General features: G+C 37.2%; 1 protein-coding gene across 5 annotated transcripts in view; it reads right to left on the reverse strand.

Moving 5' to 3' along the window:
• Positions 1-24,811, reverse strand: part of LOC141458368 (uncharacterized) — a 486,109-nt gene that overhangs the window by 442,790 nt on the left and 18,508 nt on the right. Inside the window, exon 5 of one of the 5 annotated variants that reach the window (XM_074136246.1) lies at positions 18,758-18,917. The exons of the other annotated variants lie outside the window; for them this stretch is intronic. Within the exon in view, the coding sequence (XP_073992347.1) occupies positions 18,773-18,917 (145 nt within the window). The 3' untranslated portion in view covers positions 18,758-18,772. Of the gene's footprint in view, positions 1-18,757; positions 18,918-24,811 lie in introns of those variants that run through there. 5 annotated transcript variants of the gene reach the window in all.

Below are 24,811 nucleotides of genomic sequence, written 5' to 3' on the forward strand. Positions count from 1 at the left end.
CCAAAAGTGCGGGGTATGCAGTTGACACCCATTTTCATATACACAGTTTTAAGGAGTATAAAAAGTTATGAAAGAAACCGGAAACCGCAGTTCGATATCTTCAAAATTAAAGGTGCTAGGCCGTTTCAAAATATGCTATTTATTAATCATATTTCAATTTTTTTAACTTGTTATCAAAGAGAAAGAAGAGCACGCAATAGGTCATTTTTATGTATTTTTTCATCCCCTTTCTACTAAAAATATTGCCAAGGCAGTAAAGCTAGTATTTTTCTTAATATCGGGGAAATAAGTAGTTTTCCGAGTGATTTTCTAAGAAAAATCAATTATTAAGAGCTTTAGATGTTCTGAAGCATACACAAAATGGCTAAAAATTAATTTTACATCTGTTACAAACAAGAAGGTTTAATAATTATTTGGTAATTTTGGGAGAGTTGCGTTTAATTACCAAAAAAATTGGAAACCTCCTGCCACATATTTAAGTAATCAATATCTTTCATGTAAAGGATCAAACTTATTCCTTAATTTATCAAATAATGCACTTTACTCAACTTGTGAAGCATGTACTGTGCCTTCAAAGGTGCCTCCTCTGGCTCGCAAGCCAGGTTAGAACTGCTCTCTGTATCTGAGGAGGCACCTTTGAAGGCACAGTACAAGCTGCATAAAGTGCATTATTTGATAAATTAAGGAATAAGTTTGATCCTTTACATGAAAAGATATTGTGCACTTAAATATGTGACAGGAGGTTTCCAATTTTTTTGGTAATTAAACGCAACTCTCCCAAAATTACCAAATAATTATTAAACCTTCTTGTTTTTATCATATGTAAAATTAATTTTTAGTCATTTTGTGTATGCTCGAGAACATCTAAAGCTCTTAACATTTGATTTTTCTCAGCAAAATCACTCGGAAAACGACTTATTTCCCGATATTAAGAGAAATACTAGCTTTACTGCCTTGGCAATATTTTTAGTAGAAAGGGGATGAAAAAATACATAAAAATGACTTATCGCGTGCTCTTCTTTCTCTTTGATAACAAGTTAAAAAAATTGACATATGATTAATAAATAGCATATTTTGAAACGGCCTAGCACCTTTAATTTTGAAGATATCGAACTGCGGTTTCCGGTTTCTTTCATAACTTTTTATACTCTTTAAAACTGTGTATATGAAAATGGGGGTCAACTGCAAACCCTCATTTTTGGTCGCGCGTCAGCCGCGTATGCGGGCAGGAATCTAAAATCAAGTCACATATTCTGAAACTAGAGGTGACGGGCTACAAATTTTTTCCCTACCATTTTTCGCTCAGATTAACCGTTTAAGCATGAAATGCATTTGAGCCGTCTTAAAATGAACACCCTGTATAATATATTTTTTCTTTTATCAAAATGGTACAAGGACAACCAGTTTTTGTACCATTACGATTAGTATTAGAGTAAAAAAAACATGATTTAATGTTGATAACATAAATGGAAAATGTAACAACTTTGCCCACACTGCACTGGGAAAGTTCTCAATGCCAAACTCATTATAGCAATTACACTCTGAGATCATTTCATTTCTATTTTCTGCTGTTTTCCTCAATATAGAAGATAATAGATAGCTTTATTCTGTTTTTCTTTTATTTATTACTTTCTTCTAATAAACTTGGTAAGATAGAAGTTGAGTGGTCGCGTCAAATTTTTTGAACCTTCTATTTGAGTTTGGGGAATTTAAATGAAAAGCCCGAAACAAATATGAAAAATAGTTAATCTAAATAAATAAATAATGACGTAATCACTGTTCATGGCTATTACATGTTAAATCTGGTTAAATTAATGCTCAAGTTATATTTGATTAATGAACAAAGCGAGAACTGTCTTGCGATGATGAGTTGTAGTTGTGGAGGCTAGGAGGCGCTGTAATCATCATCATTGCATCATCATAACAACTCCTTTTCATGGAGACACAGACTGCAGCTTAAGGATGATGTGTGCTCAAAGCGTACAGGTTAATCCAGCACAAAGCTAAAATGGAGGAGCTAAGATCGATAGCTCATCAACATTTAGAGGTTGCATATCTTAAAGGGAAAATACTCTTGGTTTTTTTGGGGGGGTTTTGGTGTTGGCGATCCAGGACTTGTGTGAAGTACGATTAAATAAAATCCAAGGCCTAGACCAGGGGAATCGAACCCACTAAACCAACAATACATCTAAGCTTTGCGGGTCTAGCCTATAACCGCCTAACATACTTTACTACAAAGTTCTCATATTAACCATTAAATAAAATCCAAGGCCAGACCGGGGGAATCGAACCCACTAACCAACAATACATCTTAGCATTGCGGGTCTAGCCTATAACCGCCTAACAACATACTTTACTGTAAATTTCTCTTTTCCCAGGTAGGTTATCACCTGAACATGTTCAGCAACATGTTTACTTGAACTTAAGAATAATGAATACCTACCTACTTTAAGTGTGCCCACTTAACACACTGCTGGCTGGCTACATCTTCAATTTCAATATAGAACAATCAATTTTAAATAAATATTAACCTTATTCCTTACGTGATGACCTTCAATTATTTTCTGTACGTGATACGTGATAAATATTCTCCTAAGATTTTTGCTTCCTGTCTTTGCATAAAATTACGTTTGCCTAAGGTCATGCAAAAAAAAAATGTTCTTTCACACACGAGTACCGGTTTAAAAAATGAACTTACTTTGGTGTTATTGTACACTTTCTTGCTATATTTTATTTAATTATAAAATTGTTCTCATTCATATATTTGTATTATAATTAACATTATTTAAATTGCACATTACATTATAAACATCGAAAAGATACGCCTCCAGTGGAAAATCGATTTCTCTAAAACTGGGCACAATCGCAATACGTCTCCTTCCTTTCTACCGATATATAAGTTAATTTTAACTTTAATGAAGCAAAAACTTCTTCCTTTTTTTTAAGGTTAAATCAAATTTTAGTTGATTTGGAACAAATTCATTGAGAAGTCAAAAAAAAGGAGAGTACAAGATGAAACCCAATCAAGCGAATAAATCTCTTTTAACCGAGTTTGTCAGTAAATCGATTAAGTTAATTAAATTTTAAATTTTCTTGACCGTCAAAATTGAAATTTAACAGGAAGGGGAAGATAAAAAAAGGCGAAGTATTTAAAATAAAAAGGCAGCTGATTCTGTACTGCAGCAGATCTGATAAATATTACCGGCACTAGAAAGGAGTATTATCGATTTACTCTAATATCAAATCATTTTTGTTAAAAACTAAATGTTAGGTGGTTTTAGTATTAGGAAGATCTATTAGGGAAGGAAGTAGATGCGTCTCCAATATCTTCTGCGATGCTGGCCAGTCCATAAAAAGTTTATTACGTCTCAAACCACAAACTGGCGATTGCAATGGAATTAGGGACCGTTCCCTAGCTTAGTAGGCTGGACCTATCAACTTAGGGAGCTTGGAGGAAATGTTTCTTGAGCTTATCATGATGCCTCACCAGCAGTCTGAGCAGGCGAGCTGTCTTGATGGAGAACCCTGAGAACTTGTTCTTCCACAAATCGGATCGTTTCCTCACTCTTTCACGGAGTTGAGCAAACACCTCACAGGGTAGTAATGTTGATTAATTATAATCGATATTTTCATCCGTTTTGGACGTGGAAGGGCGATCCGGACTGTCAACATCTCCAACGTCTTCTCGGCCATCTTGGAAACGCTTGAACCACTCAAAAACTTGCGCACGTGATTCATATTCATAGCTAAAAACTTCTTTTAATAAAAGATCAAGTTTCAGTAGCGGTTTTACCAAAGTTTTGTTGTGAAATTTCACGACAATTCGTTGCTCTACTACAATGTGTAGTATCATGTTTTCGGCAAAACGAAACTAACACCTCTTACACAAACGACGGTTCCGGTCAGACAGATTTCTCTGAGACAGAGACACGCTGCAATCCGAAAGAGAAGGCTTTACGCTGCACAGCTGTCGGTGGCTAAGATTTGGCGCATGCATTTAGCTTTTCTGTTGCTGCATCAGTCTCGTTATTTAATAGCCATACCTCGTACAGTAGGTGTCACATGTTGGCTTTAATTAGGAAATAGGTAATAGGTAATTGTTGGAACGGAAGCTGGCAGAGTTTAGTCAGGGAGTAATAAAACAGCTCATCACCTGGATCGCATTCATTTTGTTACCTTAGGAAGAAGTGGAATAGCATTTCCTACTGGAACCTTGGCGTCCCTGAAAGCTATAAGTCAAATAACTCACAAAGCCGTCATCCCCAACAATCTTAAGTGCGTCCCGAAGGAGGAATAGTTGACGCTTGCAAGGGCATCGTAGGAGGATCCGTGACTGTCTCGAGAACAGAGTGCGTGAGGCAGCCGACTCCTCCTGTAAGGACTAGCTGAGTAGTTTTATTGGACGAGGGGAGTATGTTCAGCTTATTTCAGTCTCCAGGCTCCCATCTCTTCGTGGAGCTTCTCCAGAGTGCTTGGTTTTCCATTCAGCGGAACCAACTTGTGTAGAAATATGAATTCAGTGATACTAAAAGTTAAACTTACACTTGCCTAAAACATAAACTTGTCTGATCATAAACTGTACTTAAATTATTATTATTTTTTATGACCACAGAGCAATAAGATATCTTAATTACCAGGTATAGTTTTAACAAAACGAGAGCCCAAACTGTGGGCAAATATACGAGTACAATTTACTGTGGATAAAAATAGAGAATTGTGACAGGGAAAACGCGATGCTTTGAATACATTACGGAAATTAAGAGTGTTCACTTCCTGTTTGCGTGACTCCCAGGGTGATCCTTTAATCTGCCACATTTATATTCTCTTCTGTATGGTTTTTCTTAGGAACATTAAAGGCTCACTGGGCTATGGGAAACCAGTAAGGAAGAATTTTACTTTACTCGGAGGGGATCGTATTATTTTTTTTTTAGGGATTATTATCTTCTAAGTTTTTATTTGCTTTTCTAAACTTAACATTTCGTATTCTTGGACGACAATCCAAATTACCCACTGAACTCAAACGATTAATATACAGTACTATTCTCAAACCTATGTGGACTTACAGGACTAGAGCTGTCTGGGGTTCAGCCAAACCTACAAACATACGGACAGTACAAACATTTCAGTCGAAACTACTGCCGACAGGTAGCTGACGCTCCTTTCTACGGTGACTAACCTCACTCTTCTCACTCAACATTCCCTTCATAGACCAACTCGCCAAGACTAAATATCGAAAAGCCCCATACTGCTCTCTCGACTAGCTCTAATCCTCTTGTACAGTCTCTCGCCTCCTCTGACATCCCTAATACTCCTCGCCTACTGAATCCGCCAATGGCCCCGCGACTTTCTTACAGTCTGAAGAACTAAATTTCTTCTCCCTCCTCCTCGTATTCTCCTCTTCACATTCCCCTATCTCATATAGAGAGTGCTTTGCAAAATGGAAAATAAGGCCAAACCATGCCAAGACACAAGTTGTTTTGTTTATACACGCGGCAGACCGGTGGTGAATAGATTTGTTCAAATTAACGGCAACTCCCTTCCGTGGAAGTTAAGGAAGTTAAATACCTCGGGTTGGTGTTAGACTCCAAATTAACTTTCACCAAACACATAAACTCAGTGTGCGATAAAGCGGTAGGAATTATGTGCAGTCACTTTCCTCTTTTGAACCTCAACTCTAACTTAGATTTTCTTAATAAAAAGCTTATCTACTATCTCTATATCCGCTCCGTACTCCTATATGCAGCCCCTGTGTGGTCCAATACTTGTTGCACCAATTACGGGAAGTTACAAAGAGTCCAAAACAAATGCTTAAGACTAGTTGGATCATATCCCCGATGGACACCCGTAGATTACATACATGTAGCACTTGATGTTGCCAGCTTGTCCACATTTATCGGAAAACTGTGTAACTTCCTGTACACATAGTCCCTACCCGCATATAAAAAGTATTATGGACTATAACTTAAGTTCTCTTAATTATAGAAAATACAAGCACAAAAGGCTAAAGCATATCTTGCTTTAATTAATCTTATGTAGTAAGGTTTTTTTAAAATTTTTTGCCTTAGCATTAAGTTCGACTTGTATCCAATGTAAATGTTGATATGTTGTGGAGAGGATATGGGCATGCAGCCTGAAACCTCCTTTTAAATATATTTGTATAAAAAATTTTAAATTGTAAATAAACTTTTCAAATTCAAATTCAAAGCAGTAGTACTTTGAAAAAGTACTGAAAAGTCCTAGGTAATTTAATATGGTACCTATTGCACCTAATATCAGCTAATATGCGATGTTCTTTAAATAATTTTTAAAATAAATCGGAAGTACTTTAGCATTGACGATAACTATAATTCAACTATTATGTATCAACTATAATTGTAGAGATATAGGACAGCCTGTAATGGAATATTGGGGCCTGTATTGATGACATCATCCATGTTACTGGTTGTGTCAAGTTCAAGGTGTACATGTGGGAGAGAGAGAGAGAGAGAGGGAGCGACTCAGTGAACGAGAGAGAAGATATGAGCGAGCAGGGTGGAAGAATTCAAGGCCAGCTGTACATCAACTGTCATCTCGAACACATGCGCCAGACTGTCTGTCATTTATTCAACTATTTTTTTTAGATTATTTAAAAACAATTTATAATCTCAACTCTGGAATAAATGAAATAAAAAATCTATCTAATATAGACTATAGCTTGCTCAATCAAAATAGAGGTATTGGCCTAAATAAGTTCGTAAGATTGTTTAAGTGCCTTAAAAGTCTGCTCACAAAGACTCCCTCATTATTCTAATTGTAACTTCCGTTCTGCTATTTCTCTAATAATAATGAATAGCTATCAACGTTGGACCAGTCATAAATTAACCTGTTAGTTACACTGTCAAAAATAAAAGTTAGCTTATATCCAAACTGCGTCATCCATCAGAATCGGAATCAAAAGCCAATAAGGCTGACAGTTACACAAATATTCTGCACGAAGATTAAAGAAAGTGGCTGGAAAATTGTTTCAGTGATGACGCATTTCCGGTCAATGGATTTCTCTTCTTTTCTTTTCTTTTTTTTATGGATCATTCTGTCCGCATATCCATAAGAAATGGCAGGAGATAGTTGGTCGACTTAGGCTCCTTTCTTTGCCAAATAATCTACCTTCTCATTATTAAGAAAACCTACAAGACCCGGGTCTATCCACTACATCGTTAAATCTGTCAACAAAAAATGGGATACCAAGTAGCTCACCTCCACTTGGTGTACCCTGGGTATACCAGTAAGGAGCTACACTTTTACGCCTAATATTTTAAAGCTTTTAAAGCTTCCAAAACTTTAATACCTAAAATAACAGTATCATAAAAAAACAGACAACAGAAATTAATAATTCCTCCACTGCGAATAGTGTTTAATAATTATTTTACCCTTTTGCCATCGACGGAATAACAATGTGCCAGCACCCCCTAATTATGACTACTTACAAAACTTGAAGATCGATTGCAACCCTGGGGTACCAAGTAGCTCACCTCCATGTGGTGTACCCTGGGCAAAGCTAAGGAGCTACACTTTTATGCCTAATATTTTAAAGCTTTTAAAGCTGCCAAAACTTTAATACCTAAAGTAACAGTATCATAAAAAACAGGCAACAGAAATTAATAATTCCTCCACCGCGGATAGTGTTTAATAATTATTTTACCCGTTTACCTTTGACGGAATAACAATGTGCCAGCACCCCCTAATTATGACTACTTGCAACACTTGAAGATCGATTGCAACCCTTATTTTGAACAGAAACCCTTCAAAACAGAAAACTATTAGGCCCTTAGTGTCACCCCTTTCTTTTTATCTTGCCTCCCCCTTTTATTCTGCAATCAAGGGGGGAGGACCAGCAAATCACCCCTCTCACCCTCTCTACACTCCCTTTCAGGACAACCCTGGGAGGTCTCTAGAGGACCGGCTGTTCCTACAGCATACACATGAATACTGTAATGAGAAAGGCTTTTCTCTTTTTTTGGGCGTTCATTCACTCAGACAATGTGCGAGGCACAATGGCTTGCAACTATTTTGAGCCAAATTGATGCAGGAGGAAGGTTTGTTGTGTAGCATGTGTGGGTTACTACTGCCAAGAAGATGGAAGCCTGAAGATCTTGGTAGTAACAGCCAAATGTCTTCTTTATCCCCCAAACCATCCCCCATTTATATACATATATTATTTGGTGGGCCAGTCCCATTGTCTCCAGGTGTGGCAAGCACACATTTTGCAGATGTTTCTTCCAGCATTATTATTTATTCCAGGATATTCTCCTCGTTTCCCCTCTTCTCTTTGTCCCTCTGCCGCTCACTTCAATTGAACATCCCCCTTCACCCATCAACAATAAAATAGAATTCTTATTTCCATGATGCTAAAGTAATCAGCTTTTCTTCTCTCATTTTTTCCCTATTGTGACAACAATGAATTATGTGCGAAATATTACAAGGGGGGGGGCGATAGGAAATAAATCAAATACGAGAAAAAGAGCAAATTGAATTTTCAAATCAATTTGGCGGGAGGTGGAAAGGAAAATTGGGAAAATTATCTTGTCAGATTCTTGAAGGATTTATTTTCTTTTTGTTTAAACTTTTATTGCGGGAAATTCATTCGCATAACTTTTCTTTCTTATCATGGTTGACAAAAAAAAAAAATTTCTTTATTTTTTACTACTCAGAAGTTTGGTTTGACTTTAGTGACAATAAATAAGAGTGACGTGGATTAGGGCTAAGGGCTAAAGGTCCATCTGAGTTTACTGTCAGGTTGTTACGTTTCCTTCAGCGCAGAAATAAAAATTAAATTTCCCTTAGAAATCCCCCCAAAAAAGCATTGCTCCCTTCCACCACCCTCCCACCGCCAAAAAAAGGTACAAATAACCGGGAATGTTTTTTTTACACAAAACTCAGTATCAGTACAGCATCAGGATTTGCCTATTCTGGAGCTTATTGTTTTCATATTCATTTGCAGGTGAAAAACATTTTTTTTTCTTTAGTCATCTTTAACCCGTAGGAAAAATGATGAGAACTTTTCGGATTGGACTTAAACTGGACTTTAATTGGACTTTAGGATAGCTGCGCTTTCTGTATTTGATGGTTGATATTAAAACCAACACTCGATTGTACATCTAGGGTTTTTTTCTTGGCATTGGCTTTCGCCATACAGCCAGCATCGTCTAGGTGTTTATCACTAGAATATCACTCACTCTCCATTCTTACTTATAAATACATTTGCTTCACACATTCATCCCTCTACTATATACAACTATTTACATACAAACTTACAACTAATGGATGGATCAGTACTCTACATATTCCTGTCATCCTTACAGCTTAACCGAAATTAAAATCACCGTAATCCTTCACTAATCATTTTCTTCCATTCATTCTAATTCGGCTATAACTTTTAAATACATTCATTGTTCTTAGGCCAGCTCTGCTACAGGATTTAAGCACATAGATGTTGGTGGAGAATACTGTGTCTTCGTAGCGAAATGGTGCGTCTAAATATCTGTATATAGGTCGTCAAACATTCGTTTCCTTTCTACTCTACATAACGTGGACATATCATTTTTTCATAACTATCGTCTATTTTAGAAGGCATACTCGTATAGAAGTACATTAGACCTGCGAAGCTAATATGTATTGTGGTACTGGGTTCGATTCCCGGTCTGTAGGCCTTGGATTTTATTTAATGGTTAATAAAAGAAATTTACAGTAAAGTATGTTTGCTAGTCGCCTTCGTCCACGACACCTAATTGGTAGTTGGACGTTAAGCCCCGCCTGAAAAAACAGGCGATTACTTTACTTTACTTACGTGGACATATCCATTATTATATGGTTTGAAATCATCCTCCTCCTCATCAGTAATCTACGCAAAGAGGAGAGAGGACCTTTTTTGTTGATCCTGTGAAGATACGGATCCACACACACCGCGTGGTTCGCTCCTCTCAGCTAGCTTATTGTCGTAACAACCCATTTATTTAGTGACAGTTCCCCTTAAACCCATGGTTGTCCTAGGTAACTGATCTACACATAGTTTTATAGAATCTCCCTTTATTACCATTACTGTTAATCTGTCTGGCCATTTTTTTGTAGTGCTGCTTTTAGTATACTTGATATCGGTGTGTGGTAATTTTTATAGTTAGCCATTTTTTCCCCCACTATTGGCGGCTTCTTTTGCAAGTTTTAAGTGGCTAAAATTTCTACCAATCTCTGCGAATAATAAGAAGTAAAAAAAGCATCGTAAAAAGGGGTGAATTGTCTTTTAATTTGACTAGATAGCTGCAGTTTCTGTATTTGATAGTTACATTATTAAGGTCAATGTTCGATTGTATGCATCTTTCGCCCTAAGTTAGAAAACTCTAGGTTGGTGCCAACAGTGGACCTGACTATTCGTTATTTAAAAAAAAAAAATCGACCGGAAGTACCTACCACTTAATGGCTTTTTTTTGAGCTTTTTATGAGGAAATCGTGTGAGTGATAACTCCAGACTGTTGCACTCTCATTTCTTTGTGCAATAAAAAGTAAAATGAATGATTTAAAAATAATGAAATAAAATTCGTGTGTGGCTATATCCGGTCCCTGATTTAGCCCCAGCCTTCAGTAAAGGTAGGCGAGTGAGTTGTTGTTGCCAAGGGAGAGCTCTATCTCTGTCATTCTCGTTCTATCACTATATGTATTTGTGTGTGTGTGTGTGAGTGTGTAGATGTGTCCTTGGCTTGACCCTAAAGCATTGCTATCGATCTGTCCCCGGCAGTCAGCTGATTCCCCCACTCCCGCCGCCGCTGCCAAACTAACCTTCCCAACATGATATCGTTATGGCCGTGCATCTTGACAAGCTCAGCTGTTCGCTCGTTATTAACCATGTCTTATCTACAGGCTATCTCCACCCCATCATCTAAGCATCTTCCTCTTTGTATCTGAACTTCTTCACAATGAATTAAAGAATATTATCAAAATTGGCCTTTTAACTTCCTTCCCCTCTCCAACCACACCTTTACATACTTCTAAAATTTAGTCAATTCATTATTCGAGAATAATGGTTATTTAAATGATTAAGACGTTTAACTTGAATTCGTTTAATTGAAAGTTCCATGAAGATATTTTTTGTTGCAACATTATCAGATTTTTAGGTTTTGAATTTACTCTAAAAACTACTTATTCAAATTTCAAACACTTTTACGATTTCTAGTCCGCAGTTAACGGCCAAGAAACAGGAAATTCATTCGCTTAAACCAATTCGACTATCTTTAAATTTAATATTTTTTACTCAGTACATTACGAGGTGTGGCTATTAAATAACGAGAGACTGATGCTGCTACAGAAGAACTATGCATGCGCCAAATCCTAACTACCGACAGCTGTGCACAGCGTAAAACCTTCTCTTTCGGATTGCAGCGTGTCTCACTTGTTTGAAGAGAAATCTCGTCTGACCGGTCACCGTCGTTTGTGGTAAGAGGTGTTAGTTTCGTTTTGCCGTGATAACATGATACTACACATATTGTAGTAGAGCAACGAATTGTCGTGAAATTTCAAATTAAAACTTTAGTAAAACCGGTACTGAAACTTGATCTTTTATTAAAAGAAGTTTATGGCGATGAATGTTGTATCACGTGCGCAAGTTTTTGGAGTGGTTCAAGCGAGTTTCCAAGATGGCTGGAGAAGACGTCGGAGATAATGACCGCCCGGGTCGCTCTTCCACGTCCAAAAACGGATGAAAATATCGATTATAATTGAATCAACATTACTACCATGAGGTGCTTGCTTAACTCTGGTGAAAGAGTAAGGAAAAAAAACGACCCGATTTGTGGAAGAACAAGTCCTCAGGGTTCTCCATCAAGACAACGCGCCGGCTCAGACACTGCATTGTCTAGCCACAAGACGTTTCTAGCCAAGTACATCATCCCAGTTTATAAGGCCATCCGCCTTATTCGCCCATATGACTTTTGTCCTGTTCCCCAAAGTCAAAACTGCATTAAAAAAGAACACGATTTCAGTCCGTTGAAGCTGTGATGCAGGAGCTGACGGAAAAAGACTTCCAGCACCGTTTCTGAACAATGGTAAATTCGCATGGAGCGTTGTAGGTATAGGGGAGGGGTGTATATTGAAGGTGATAATAACTAAATATGTTTAAATTTAAAATAAAATGTTTTACAGCAATAGTCTCGTTATAGTCGTTAATATCCACACCTCGTAGGCTTAAATGACACTTTCCCGGAAGTAATTTTCAGTGCATTGCAAGCTTCTGAACACTGTTCTCTCGTTATTGAAACACAGTCCAAAGCAAGGATAGTGAACTGTAAGAAGCTACTAGGGACCAGCAGCTGTATTTGGACCTTAAGATCTTCGTGTTGGAATCCAGTACCCTAAATTTGAAGCTTATCCCTTCTATCCCTGGGGAAGACTATTAATGGAACAAAAAGCAGTTCCAGTTTCAAGAAAATTGTTGGGTCCTGTTTAAGGGGAAGGAAAACCTTAACATATAGATTCTCGACATGATCACCATTTCTTCCTAAAACCGGAGCATTGGTACAACAAGCAAATCAATAAGTTATCCTTCAGAATAAGCATTAATAAAATTGAAAAGAAAGCTGAGAAGCATGACTATCGTCACGTAAGCTTAAATTGTTCCGCCATTACTACAACTAATAGTTTATTGTATCCAATTATTGGGCCAAGTGTAAAACCAAGAGGGGGGGCCCCTCGTTTCTGTTTATTAAATTATTTAACTGGGCTGTCATTATTATTTATTCCCGCCTTTATACGCTTTACTCTTTTACACTTCCCGCGCAAGTTTTTTACCGCCAATTTCATTTTGTGCTCTTTTATAATTTATCAGAACCCAAAACAATAAGCATACGTAGTTATATTGATTTCCGGTACAACCGTATTACCAATTTTAATGATCAAATTATTATTATTATTAATTTTTAGAAAAGAGTTTTGATTTTCAAAGTCCACAAACATGGAAAGCGGGGGGGGGGGGACTGCCTCAGTCTGGCAGTGAAATTTACAGGAATTAGCAAGTCTGTTGTATAGGCATGGGTTTTCAAATATAATTCGTATTTGAATTTCCTTAGCTTTTCCACCCTTTCCTAAAACATCTTGTGAGTCGAAACATTGTCCTGATGGGATAATAAGCAGTTGGTGATGATAATAATAATAAGCTGTAACTCACAGTCCTTTGTAACAAATTGTGGCTGATTCGACCCATATAAGCTACTATCTCCCATGAGATTGTGAACTTGTTTATATCATTACTTCATTACACATACCTGATGAAAAGTTAATTTTAGAGCTGCTCTTATTGGGAATCATCAAAGAATTACGTCCATAAGTTTAAATTCCTCAACTGTGCACCTCTTCTTCTGAAGAAAAGTTCAAGTATCAAAAACTTCTCATCAATTCTTTCACCAATTTTTTGGGATGCATTTTCGTCAAGAACGAAGATTTCTACGACTACAAAAAATATTTCGAACAATATTTACCGGATTTTCCCGTAGCTGAGAAAGCAAGATTTCCACCTAGGTTTTCCAAAACAAGATAAATATCACTTGATGGGATTTCCATAGCCGTTGAAAGTATATATATACTGTCTTGTCTGCACTATATACTAATTATATATATATATATATATATATATATATATAATATGAACAAGAGAGTTGATATTCATTATTAATGACCCTACGATGTACTCCGCTTGTATATAATGTACCAGTTGTGCTGATCTTAATTACGTCACTTCTCCTATAACTCACAGTCCTTTGTGACAAATTGTGGCTGATTCGACCCATATAAGCTACTAACTCCCACGAGATTGTGAACTTGTTTATATCGTTACGTGTACTTCATTATCTCGTTCTAATTAAATAACTTTGTACAAGAGAAATGAAAAATAAAAAGATCAAAGGTTGGACACGAACCAAATCTTTTTTTTAAAAGTTTAGCGATAATTATGTAAGCAATGAACTAGTAAAATTTCCTATAAAGGCACTTTAGAGGGAAGTCCTAACACTTTCTGATCGCTAGAAATTCTCCTTTAGCTAAAATCAAATTTCAGAAACAATCCCCCCCCCCAAAAAACTGGCTAGTCGGAAATACAGTAAATTGTCTACTAAATTGTAAACTAAATTGTGACAAGAAAGAAAAACGTTTAAGCCCACCATAATTTATCTAAATTGTGTATTCAGTAATAAAATAACTTTTATTAACCCTTTATTTAAACCCTTAAGTTTAAGTACACTTAAGTTTTCAAACTTTATAAGCTACTCAAAGAATTATAGCTTATTCTCTGTAAGTGCTTAATTTTTTTTTTTTTTTAGCCATATTATTTTTAGATGTAATCAAAAAAAATATATACGTATAATCAAAAAAAAAAATCAAAATATTATCTTCTAAATTCTTGATTAATCAAATATGGCCATGGTCTTCATTGAAGTAAACTTTTCTTTATTCTTTGATGGGAGATTTAAAAATTTATGTCTTCTAAGCATGCAATACACAGCTGTAGTTCTGGTTTTTATAACTCAGTAAGGGGAAAGGGGCAACTGTTTGTAACCTTATTTTTTAGGTTTTAAAATATATTCTATAGTTAGTCTTATTTAGTTTTATAGTCTATAGTATATTTTCTTTGAAAGTTGGATAAATTATCATTTTATAAAAACTTATGGCTATATTCTCAATGTTTTATTGGGAAATATTAATTTGATAAATCATTTTTTTTAGAATTTCGTTGTTTTATATACAGCGATAGTGTGCACTGTAGATTTTTTTTAAATTTATTTTGTAATTTATAATCTGTAAACATTGTATACAATCAGTAAATATGGAGAGAGTGATGAACTGGTGCGGGTGGAGAGCAGGAGGAGAGAAACTACCCAGTGGTAGCACTCTCTATAGGAGAGAGGAGAATGTGAGGAGGAGAGAGGAGAGATAGGAGAGTAATGGCGTGTAGGTCTTCAGACTGCAAGGAAGTCGCGGGGCCACTGGCGATTCAGTCGGCGAGGAGTATTAGGAATGTCAGAGGAAGCGAGAGACAGTACAAGAGGATTAGAGCTAGTCGAGAGAGCAGTATGGAATTTTTCGATATTTAGTCTTGGCGAGTTGGTCTATGAAGGGATTGTTGAGTGGTCGTTGTGAAGAGTGAGGTTAGTCACCGTAGAAAGGTGTGTCAACTATCTGTCGGCAGTAGTTTTGACTGAAATGTCCTGTACAGTCCGTACGTTTGTAGGTTTGGCTGAACCCCACAGCTCTAGTCCGTAAATCCCACATAGGTTTGAGCATAGTCTTGTAAATCAATCGTTTTGTGTTCTTCAGACTATTTGGAGCGTCGTCCAAGGGTGCGTTCCACTAAGCGATCACAACGATCACGCTCACGACCGCGCGGTTTTGCCCGTTCCACTTGCTTGCGAACATTACAATCGAATGGAATGGACTATGGGGCGTTTTAACCGTCCTGTAAACATTACAAATGGCGATCTCCAAAATAAGACAGAAGCTTGAAGAGGTTATTTTTTAATTTTAACCCCGTTTATAAGCAGTTATAATAAACTTTATTAATTATTGGTAAAGTTGACTTATATTAAAAGAATATATATAATTCAATTTTTTATATTACATTTAAGTGGAGTATTTATAAAATTTACGTTTAAATAAAATTAAAATGTCTTTTGTGGCAACAGTTGGATATTTATTAATGCAACGTAATAATGCTTTAGAAAGTTCTGCATCTAGTTCCGATGAAGAGTGGAATGCAATTTTACAAAATCGCAATGATAAAAAGCGAAAACTTAGGCCACGTATTATTAGCTATCAGAGTAATTGATCTTTATTCAGATGAAGAATTTAAAAGTTATTTCAGGTAAATGATTTTGTGTTATTCAGTGATTTAGTATGTAAAGGGATAAGTAATTATTTATTTATTTATTTATTTTAGACTTTCGAGAAACACATTCTATTATTTACATGAGATAATTTTTTCGGTCGCCATATTTTGTTTTAAAAATTGCGCCAAATTTCTGAACGCCCACTTCGACCCAGCTCTATAGATGGGGCGTTGTGGGCTTCGCGTGAGCGAAAATAGTGACGTCATTAGTGACGTTTTCGCCACGACCACTTGGCGACCGCGGTCGCCAAATGGAACGCCTGAAGGGATGTTTTGATCGTTGTGATCGCTTAGTGGAACGCACCCCAAGTAGTCTGTAAATCAGTTTCGCACGTCGGTGTCATTGCTTTGTCTTTTAAGTCTAGTGTGTGGGGTTCCACGTGAGTCGTTTGTCTATCAAGAGCCCAAGGTAGCGTACTGTAAATTAAAATAATATTATAAATTATATTATACTATAAAACTGGTGGGATTCGCATGACTTAATTTCCTTGATTTCATGATTTCCTTGAACTTAACTTCCACTTTACAGAAAAAACTGTCTCTTACAATTTAAAATTGTAATTTTATATAATAAAATTCATTGGCTGTTTAAATATTTCATTGTTAATATCTTCTTAAATTTTAGATAAATAGGTAGTAGTATTTTCCTGGTTTAGAGGGAAACTAGTTCAAACTATATCACAGTGGCCTTGGAAAGGAGCTCTTCCTTCCGTATTAATAATTCACAGACTGAAAGAGGGATTGCTGGTTGCTAGTCCCTGGGACCTACAGCCCATCAGGGTTCAATACGGTCCCTTTAGTACGGCTTAGTAAACTACTAGTACCTTTGGTCTAAACGAAACTGGGCCTTCTATCTATATTAATGAATGAATTTTACAATCGAAGAGTCTTCTAATAGGATGTAGAAAGGATGTAGAAATCTAATAGGATCCAGAGCTTTAAGGTGTTAATGCTTATTAAATATGAATCGCTGAGACTTTAGACAAAAAGAGGCTGCAAAGATGTAGTCGAATAGTGTGATGTTTCGAAGCCTGTTGTTCTTTTGTTCTCTTCAGGTAATTGGAAACTTCTTATTTCCTCCCCCCCCACAGTAACTTCGAGGAGCTCCTGTTTCACCCAACTGGTAGATAATACAGGAGAACTTTGATTAATAATTAAAATTATCACCCCACGCCCCCCACAACTCGGTTTAATGTAAATTTCAAAAGCATTCTCAGAATGACGAGGGGGGGGGTCTAATATGCGAATATAGAATTCATTTCCTTTATGTTTGACCCTCATTTACCCGATACTTCCATTAGCAAGTCTCCTGTTTTACTTCCCTAAAAACAAGGGGATCTTTGTCTAAATCTGGGAATTACCAGCAACAATTTTATGGGTTGGGGGGGGGGGGGGTAAAGCCTCTAAACTACTGGAAAATAGGATTCCCTGGATTTAAAAAAAAAAAAAGAAAAGAAAAGGAATTACTTACAGATTCTTCCGGCGCAAAGGACCAAAATAAAACTAAAACCAGACTTACCTGGAAAAAAAATATTAATTTTTTTTTTAAAAAAAAGTCATAATCTTTCTGGTTTAATAAATTAATTATAAAGGTTGACGAGACCTGCAAAGCTAATATGCATTGTGGTACTGGGTTCGATCCCCGGTCTTTAGGCCTTGGATTTTATTTAATGGTTAATATGAGAAATTTACAGTAAAGTATGTTAGGTGGTTATAGGCTAGACCCGCAATGCTAAGATGTATTATTGGTTAGTGGGTACGATCCCCGGTCTTTAGGCCATGGATTTTATTTAATGGTTAATATGAGAAATTTATAGTAAAGTATGTTAGGCGGTTATAGGCTAGACCCGCAATGCTAAGATGTATTGTTGGTTTAGTGGGTTCGACTCCCCGGTCTAGGCCTTGGATTTTATTTAATGGTTAATATGAGAAATTTACTGTAAAGTATGTTTGCTAGTCACCTCCGTCCACGACACCTACTTGGTAGTTGGATGTAAAGCCCGCCTGAAAAATAGGCAATTACTTACTTACTTATAAAGGTTGATGGTTAGTTTGGAACAGGGAATTAGATTTCTACTATTTTTCTGTTACATGCAACGAGTGCGATAGAAGAGGTAGTTTGGTTTGTTTTGTTAATAGGAAAGTCAACTATTAGTACTATGGGAATGAGGCAACCCGAAGTAGATAAGGGTTACTGGTGGCTAGTCAGAAGGTATGGGGGATAGTAGCCCCATATTTAATATAAAACGAGGATACATGAGGTGCTTTGCTCAACTCCGTGAAAGAGTAAGGAAAAAAAACGACCCGATTTGTGGGAAGAACAAGTCTCACGGGGTTCGCCATCAAGACAACGCGCCGGCTCACACTGTATTGTCTGTCACAAGACGTTTCTAGCCAAGTACAACATCCCAGGTTTATTCGCGGTGACCTGGCCCCATATGGCTTTTATCTGTTCCCCAAAAATCAAATCTGCATTAAAAAGAAACACGATTTCAGTGTCCGTTGAAGCTGTGAAAGAAAAAGCGGTACGCGTCACAGTAAAAAGACTTCCAGCACTGTTTCTGAACAATGGTAAATTCGCATGGAGCGTTGTAGGGATAGGGGAGGGGTGTATATTGAAGGTGATAATAACTAAATATGTTTAAATTTAAAATAAAATGTTTTACAGCAATAGTCTCGTTATTTAATAGCCACACCACGTACTTCGCAAACCATTGGTAAGGTAATGTTTTGTCGCGGGGTTTTGTCTATTCTAATTCCATTTTTCCATAAATCACAGTAAGAACCCCCATGGTTTCTTCCTTGCTGTTCCCAGGCGTAGTACAGACAACATCCAGTCTTAGGCCTCTAAGAAATTCTAAGATCAGGGATGGTAACTTACACAGTTGTCTGAATATTCCTTGAAGTACAACTTCGAAGAAATTTACTGGGTTTATTTTTTTTTTTGGTCCACCATCGCGTCCTAGAATCTGCAGATACCGTCCACTTCCGCCACAGACCCATCTTCTTCAGCTGCCTTTTTCTGCGAGACGGCAAAAAAAAGACTTTCCTGAAGTATCTTTAATCATTTTAAAGGAGGTTATCTTGGCCAGTTATAGTTGGCTACACTCTAGTCACCCAAACCAGGAAGGAAGCTCTGCACTGGAGCAAAGCATCCAATCCGCTTTCCAACAGCTCCCAGAAAAATAAACTATTGAACTATCCCATAGAAAGAAGTTTAGGCGCCCAGCCTCACCTGGGTTTCATCCTTATCGTCATACTATCATATCCCGTCACACACAACAAGGTAACCTTCTTAAACAAATATGGAGGAACTTTACTACGCGTAAGTGATGAACGTTTCGTTCTTGATCATACAGGAAGTGATGGCAAAAGGCTTTGATATGAGACGGAAACCAATAAAAGTAGCTTGAAACTGCTGATCTAAATAATTACAATAACTTTTTTTTCTCAGTTAGAAACTTGACGTATAAGTTTTATTTAAAGTATTATTAATTTAAATCTACTACAAAGAAATGAAATAAATATTCTGTTTAAGTAAATTGACTCAATTATAAATACTAAGTTGAGAAAATAAATTACTGACGAAATGGAAGTATAATTTAAAAAGATGAACAAGTGAGACAGCTACATTGAATAATTGAAAGGGTGAAATTATTTTTGTAGAGCAGCGCTGTTGAAGAGATATGGCAACATGGCCCAAGTGCAAGGTCAAAACGGGATAGTCCTCCCACTCACACAGCGGGGGGAGGGTGTACCCATCCCATTTGGGGATATATAGCCCTCCTCATCATATATCTAGCAACATGCACTCACAATTGAAAAGCTGTGTGCCCTCAATGTGAGGCTACCGCTAACTAATAATATATAGGTACAAACCTCTCTCTATTCAACAAACGGACAATAGAGTGTTACGTCATCCATTACTATAAATTCATTTAAAAAAAAAAATTATTTTTAATTACATTATGCCTATTCGACCTTGAAACACTTGAGATATTCAATCAAATTCAAGGTGTAACTCAGGTTAGGGCAAGTAAAAAAAAAAACAATGCCCCGTGTAGCGTCTATTGTGTTATAGGTCTGTGATTAATTCTATCTGGGATGACAAGGTAGAAATACGACTTCTATCACGGGTACTGATCGAACCTTTAGTTATTAGGCTGTATCCTTCTTACAAGAAAACAATGACTTAAAAAAGTTGCAAGATTTCGCCATGATTCGATGACAGAATCTGGGTTCGAATTTGGAGAGAATGAAGTGACGGGTTTCAATCATTAACTGGGTATACTGGGTACAGACCAGGTGCCAACTGCCAACCCTATAGCATGCTCAAAAGAGATGAAACAAGAATAAAACGGAATTCAGCAACCATAGTGCCAACGCAGTGTTCGCTATATAATCCGTGGAACATTCACCAAAAAAAAAAAAGGACGCTTAGATAAGGTGGAAGGCCCCCTTCAACATCTGGTAACTAATAAAGCTCTCCTCAGGAAAGTCCCCATGTAAAGGGGAAAGCTTAGGGAAGGATAACCAACCTACCCAACGTATAATCAGATGAATATCTAGGTTTCGTGATCGTAAATTATTGAACTAAGGATTCAAGATTGGCACAAAAGAAGAGTTGTTTTTATTTGACCAATTCCTCGCCAATCTTGATTGTTCTGAGAATGTTTGTACAGCCCTCTAGATCTAGAAACCTCCTCTAGGCTCTTCTAAGGAAATTTCAGGAAAACCGAGTGTCCGAAAAAGAGGTAAAAACCCACTGTCCACTGGGGGCTAGAAATCTCTTCATCGGTGCTCCAAGAGAGAATATATCCTGCTACTAATCTGGATTCAGTTAAACCTTCCTTAATACAAATCTTCGATTTGGCTTCTTTCTTCATTAGACTCCACACAAATTTGTAGATACTGTCGCACTCTTCCTTAAAAAGGAAGCTACATTTATCTAGGGAGAGATCTTCTTGGAAATCTATTGAAGCTGAGCAAAAAACAAGAACAGGGGTGCTTTAATGCCCCTGAGGACATTTATCCGACCCTCGCCGCACTTCCGGAAGGGGAATCTCTTTCACTAGGTGGTCAGTGAGAGGAGCACTATATGTGACGGTGCCGCAAAGCGCTGCGTCGCTCATGTACAGTACTACTTCTGGTGACGGGGGACGGACGCGTCACGGCTCCGAAAACAGTGTAAAATAACAGCCAGAAGTAGGGAAGAAAGGCAAAGCACTATAACTAAACCCGGACATTGACCATCTCATTAGCCAAAAGCAGGTCCATAGTTCCCGCAGAAATACTGAGCAGTTTGGTGATTTAAATTTACTTGTTCTTTATTTGAAATATTCTATTTGTTCCCGTTTTGTTTTTTGTTTTTTTACTTTAAAATAGTTTGTTTTATAGTCCGGTCCTCCAACGGTCTGAGGGACAGTGTACTGTGGCCCCCCTGTGTAAAAAGTTTGGGGAGCCCCTGCAGTAGAACATCCGGAAAATAAGGCCTTAAAAATAAAGTACGCCATTGATTAACGTGTAGGAGTTAATCTGGGAAATGGGAAGATAGCACAGTTATCCCTCAGGGAAGTGAAGAGTGCCATGTAAAGGAGTAGGGAATGTATTTCTGACGGAGCACAGCACCAAGGAGTAGATAGTTTTTGGAAAACCACGTGTTTCAAAAACATCAGTTTATTTAGAAACGGTATCAAATTTAAAACTAAAATTTTATTCTTCCAGCCCATTTTGGAACAAATTCAAAATTTGTTAACCATTATTCTGTTTTTCACTACACCACAAAAGTATCAGAATAACTAAACAGACAGTCGCACCCAAATACACGAATTCCAGCTGTCAGTAATATATATTACTTTTAGAAATATGTTTCAACAAACTTTCCACCATTTCCCCTGCTACCCGGAAAATTTACAGGTTCGTTTTACCTCTCTGCGAAGAAATATGGTCAGACCAGTGTGACATGTCACAGGGGGGGGTTTCGCTCACCATGGAGATAGCAGCGTCAGGTGATTAATGCCAGCCGTGTGATAAAAATGTATTTGACAGAAATGTGTAGCTTAGATATTCGATATATTTCTATACTCTCAGTTTTTTTCTTCACCAGCTGTGTGTGTGTGTAAAACTGGAAGAAGTATCCACGTGTACCAACTTTTAGAAGCTGAGATTTTCTATCGGGGAATAAAAAAAAAAAAACTATCGATAAAGAGAAATTGAAACGCCTCAATCGATTTTCTCTTACTATCTTCAGTGCCTTCGAATTTACTCGATTTTGGCTAAACTATATGACGGCTCAGTCGGCCACGATAACCGAACAGATAGAAAAAGCTAAGAAATATCGTGATGCTGTGGTTCGATTCCCGGTTTCTAGGGCTTCGATTTTATTTAATGGTTAATATGAGAAATTTATAGTAAAGTATGTTAGGCGGTTATAGGCTAGACCCGCAAAGCTAAGATGTATTGTTGGTTTAGTGGGTTCGATTCCCGGTCTCTAGGCCTTGTATTTTATTTAATGGTTAATATGAGAAATTTACAGTAAAGTATATTAGGCGGCTATAGGCTAGACCCGCAAAGCTAAGATGTATTGTTGGTTTAGTGGGTTCGATTCCCGGTCTTAGGCCTTGTATTTTATTTAATGGTTAATATGAGAAATTTACAGTAAAGTATATTAGGCGGCTATAGGCTAGACCCGCAATGCTAAGATGTATTGTTGGTTTAGAAGGTTCGATTCCCCGCGGTCTTTAGGCCTTGGATTTTATTTAATGGTTAATAAAAGAAATTTATAGTAAAGTATGTTAGGCGGTTATAGGCTAGACCCGCAAAGCTGAGATGTATTGTTGGTTTAGAGGGTTTGATTCCCGGTCTTAGGCCTTGGATTTTATTTAATGGTTAATATGAGAAATTTACAGTAAAGTATGTTAGGCGGTTATAGGCTAGACCCGCAAAGCTGAGATGTATTGTTGGTTTAGAGGGTTTGATTCCCGGTCTTAGGCCTTGGATTTTATTTAATGGTTAATATGAGAAATTTATAGTAAAGTATGTTAGGCGGTTATAGGCTAGACCCGCAAAGCTGAGATGTATTGTTGGTTTAGAGGGTTTGATTCCCGGTCTTAGGCCTTGGATTTTATTTAATGGTTAATATGAGAAATTTACAGTAAAGTATGTTAGGCGGTTATAGGCTAGACCTCAAAGCTAAGATGTATTGTTGGTTTAGTGGGTTCGATTCTCCTGGTCTAGGCCTTGGATTTTATTTAATGGTTAATATGAGAAATTTATAGTAAAGTATATTAGGCGGTTATAGGCTAGACCCGCAAAGCTATGATGTATTGTTGGTTTTAGTGGGTTCGATTCCCGGTCTAGAGGCCTTGGATTTTATTTAATGGTTAATATGAGAAATTTATAGTTAAGTATGTTTGCTAGTCGCCTCCGTCCACCACACCTAATTTGGGAGTTTTGTACGTAAAGCCAGCCTGAAATAATAGGCATTATTTATTTAACTTGACATCTTTTTTTAGTTACCAATCAAATAACTGGGATGTCTGAACAAATTTAAAAAGTTGTTTGAATACTTTTTATTAGATAATATTTTCTTTAAGAAACTAAATTTAAAGATGACTTAAAGTAGGGGGGAACGTCAGTATTTGTTAAATAAATAAAAAACAAATTAAGACAAATTTAAACGAATGGAATGAATGAATATTCAATTTATAAATTAAAAGAAAATGGTTTTATTTTAAGAAATGAAGGTCACTGGTTCGCTTCCCTTAATGTGTGTGTTATTTTTATCTAGCGTGTTTTCTTTCACTAGAAATAAATCTTTGTTTTATTTTCCTTTTCCCTTGAATTTTATTTTCTTAATTGTTCAAATAGATTTTTCATTTTACCACCCACCCAACCGCCTGAAGAAAAATAAAACTGAAATGATTCCCAAGGGAACTGGGGCCCAACCACTTCTACCCATTCCCATTTGTACCCATATTCCCGCAGGAGGGCTAGCCACTTCTCCAGAGATCTTGGCATCCCTGCGGGTATCCCAGCCTGCCCAAAACACTTTACTCACTAGCATTCACTAATAAACACAAGGCTAGCGCGTTCATCGGGATTGAAAAGATATACTATACGAGGGTCGTTTGAAAAGTCCGTGCAAAAATAAAAACTACTTAATTTTTTGGGGTAAACCTTTTTTATTTTTCAACATAGTCTCCTTTTAGGCTTATACACTTCGTCCAACGCTGCTCTAGTTTGTTGATCCCTTCCGAATAATAGGATTTGTCCAAGTCTGAAAAATAGCCATTCGTTTCTGCAATCACCTCCTCATTTAAATAAAATCTTTTTCCCGCCAGCCATTTCTTCATATTGGGGAACAAATAGTAGTCCAAGGGAGCCAAGTCTGGAGAATAGGGGGGATGTGAAACGAGTTGGAACCCTATTTCCATTAATTTTGCGACCACAACTGCTGAGGTGTGAGCTGGTGCGTTGTCGTGATGGAAAAGGACTTTTTTGTGGGCCAATCGTGGGCGTTTTTCTTGCAGCTCGGTTTTCAAACGGTCCAATAATGATGAATAATATGCACCTGTAATAGTTTTACCCTTTTCCAGATAGTCGATGAGGATTATTCCTTGCGAATCCCAAAAGACAGTCGCCATAATCTTTCCGGCCGAAGGAACGGTCTTCGCCTTTTTTGGCGCAGATTCCCCCTTGGTAACCCATTGTTTAGATTATTCTTTGGTCTCAGGAGTGTAGTGATGTATCCATGTTTCATCCACAGTGACGATTGGACGCTTAAAGTCCTGCGGATTCTTCTGGAACAGCTGCAAACCGTCCTTGCAACACTTCACACGATTTCGTTTTTGGTCAAGCGTGAGCAATCGCGGCACCCATCTTGCGAATAGCTTTGTCATGTCCAAATGTTGATGC

Source organism: Rhodnius prolixus, unplaced genomic scaffold (genome assembly GCF_049639745.1).
Source record: "Rhodnius prolixus isolate KJV_2025 unplaced genomic scaffold, Rpr scaffold_5, whole genome shotgun sequence".
In the NCBI taxonomy this organism is placed as follows: domain Eukaryota; kingdom Metazoa; phylum Arthropoda; class Insecta; order Hemiptera; family Reduviidae; genus Rhodnius; species Rhodnius prolixus.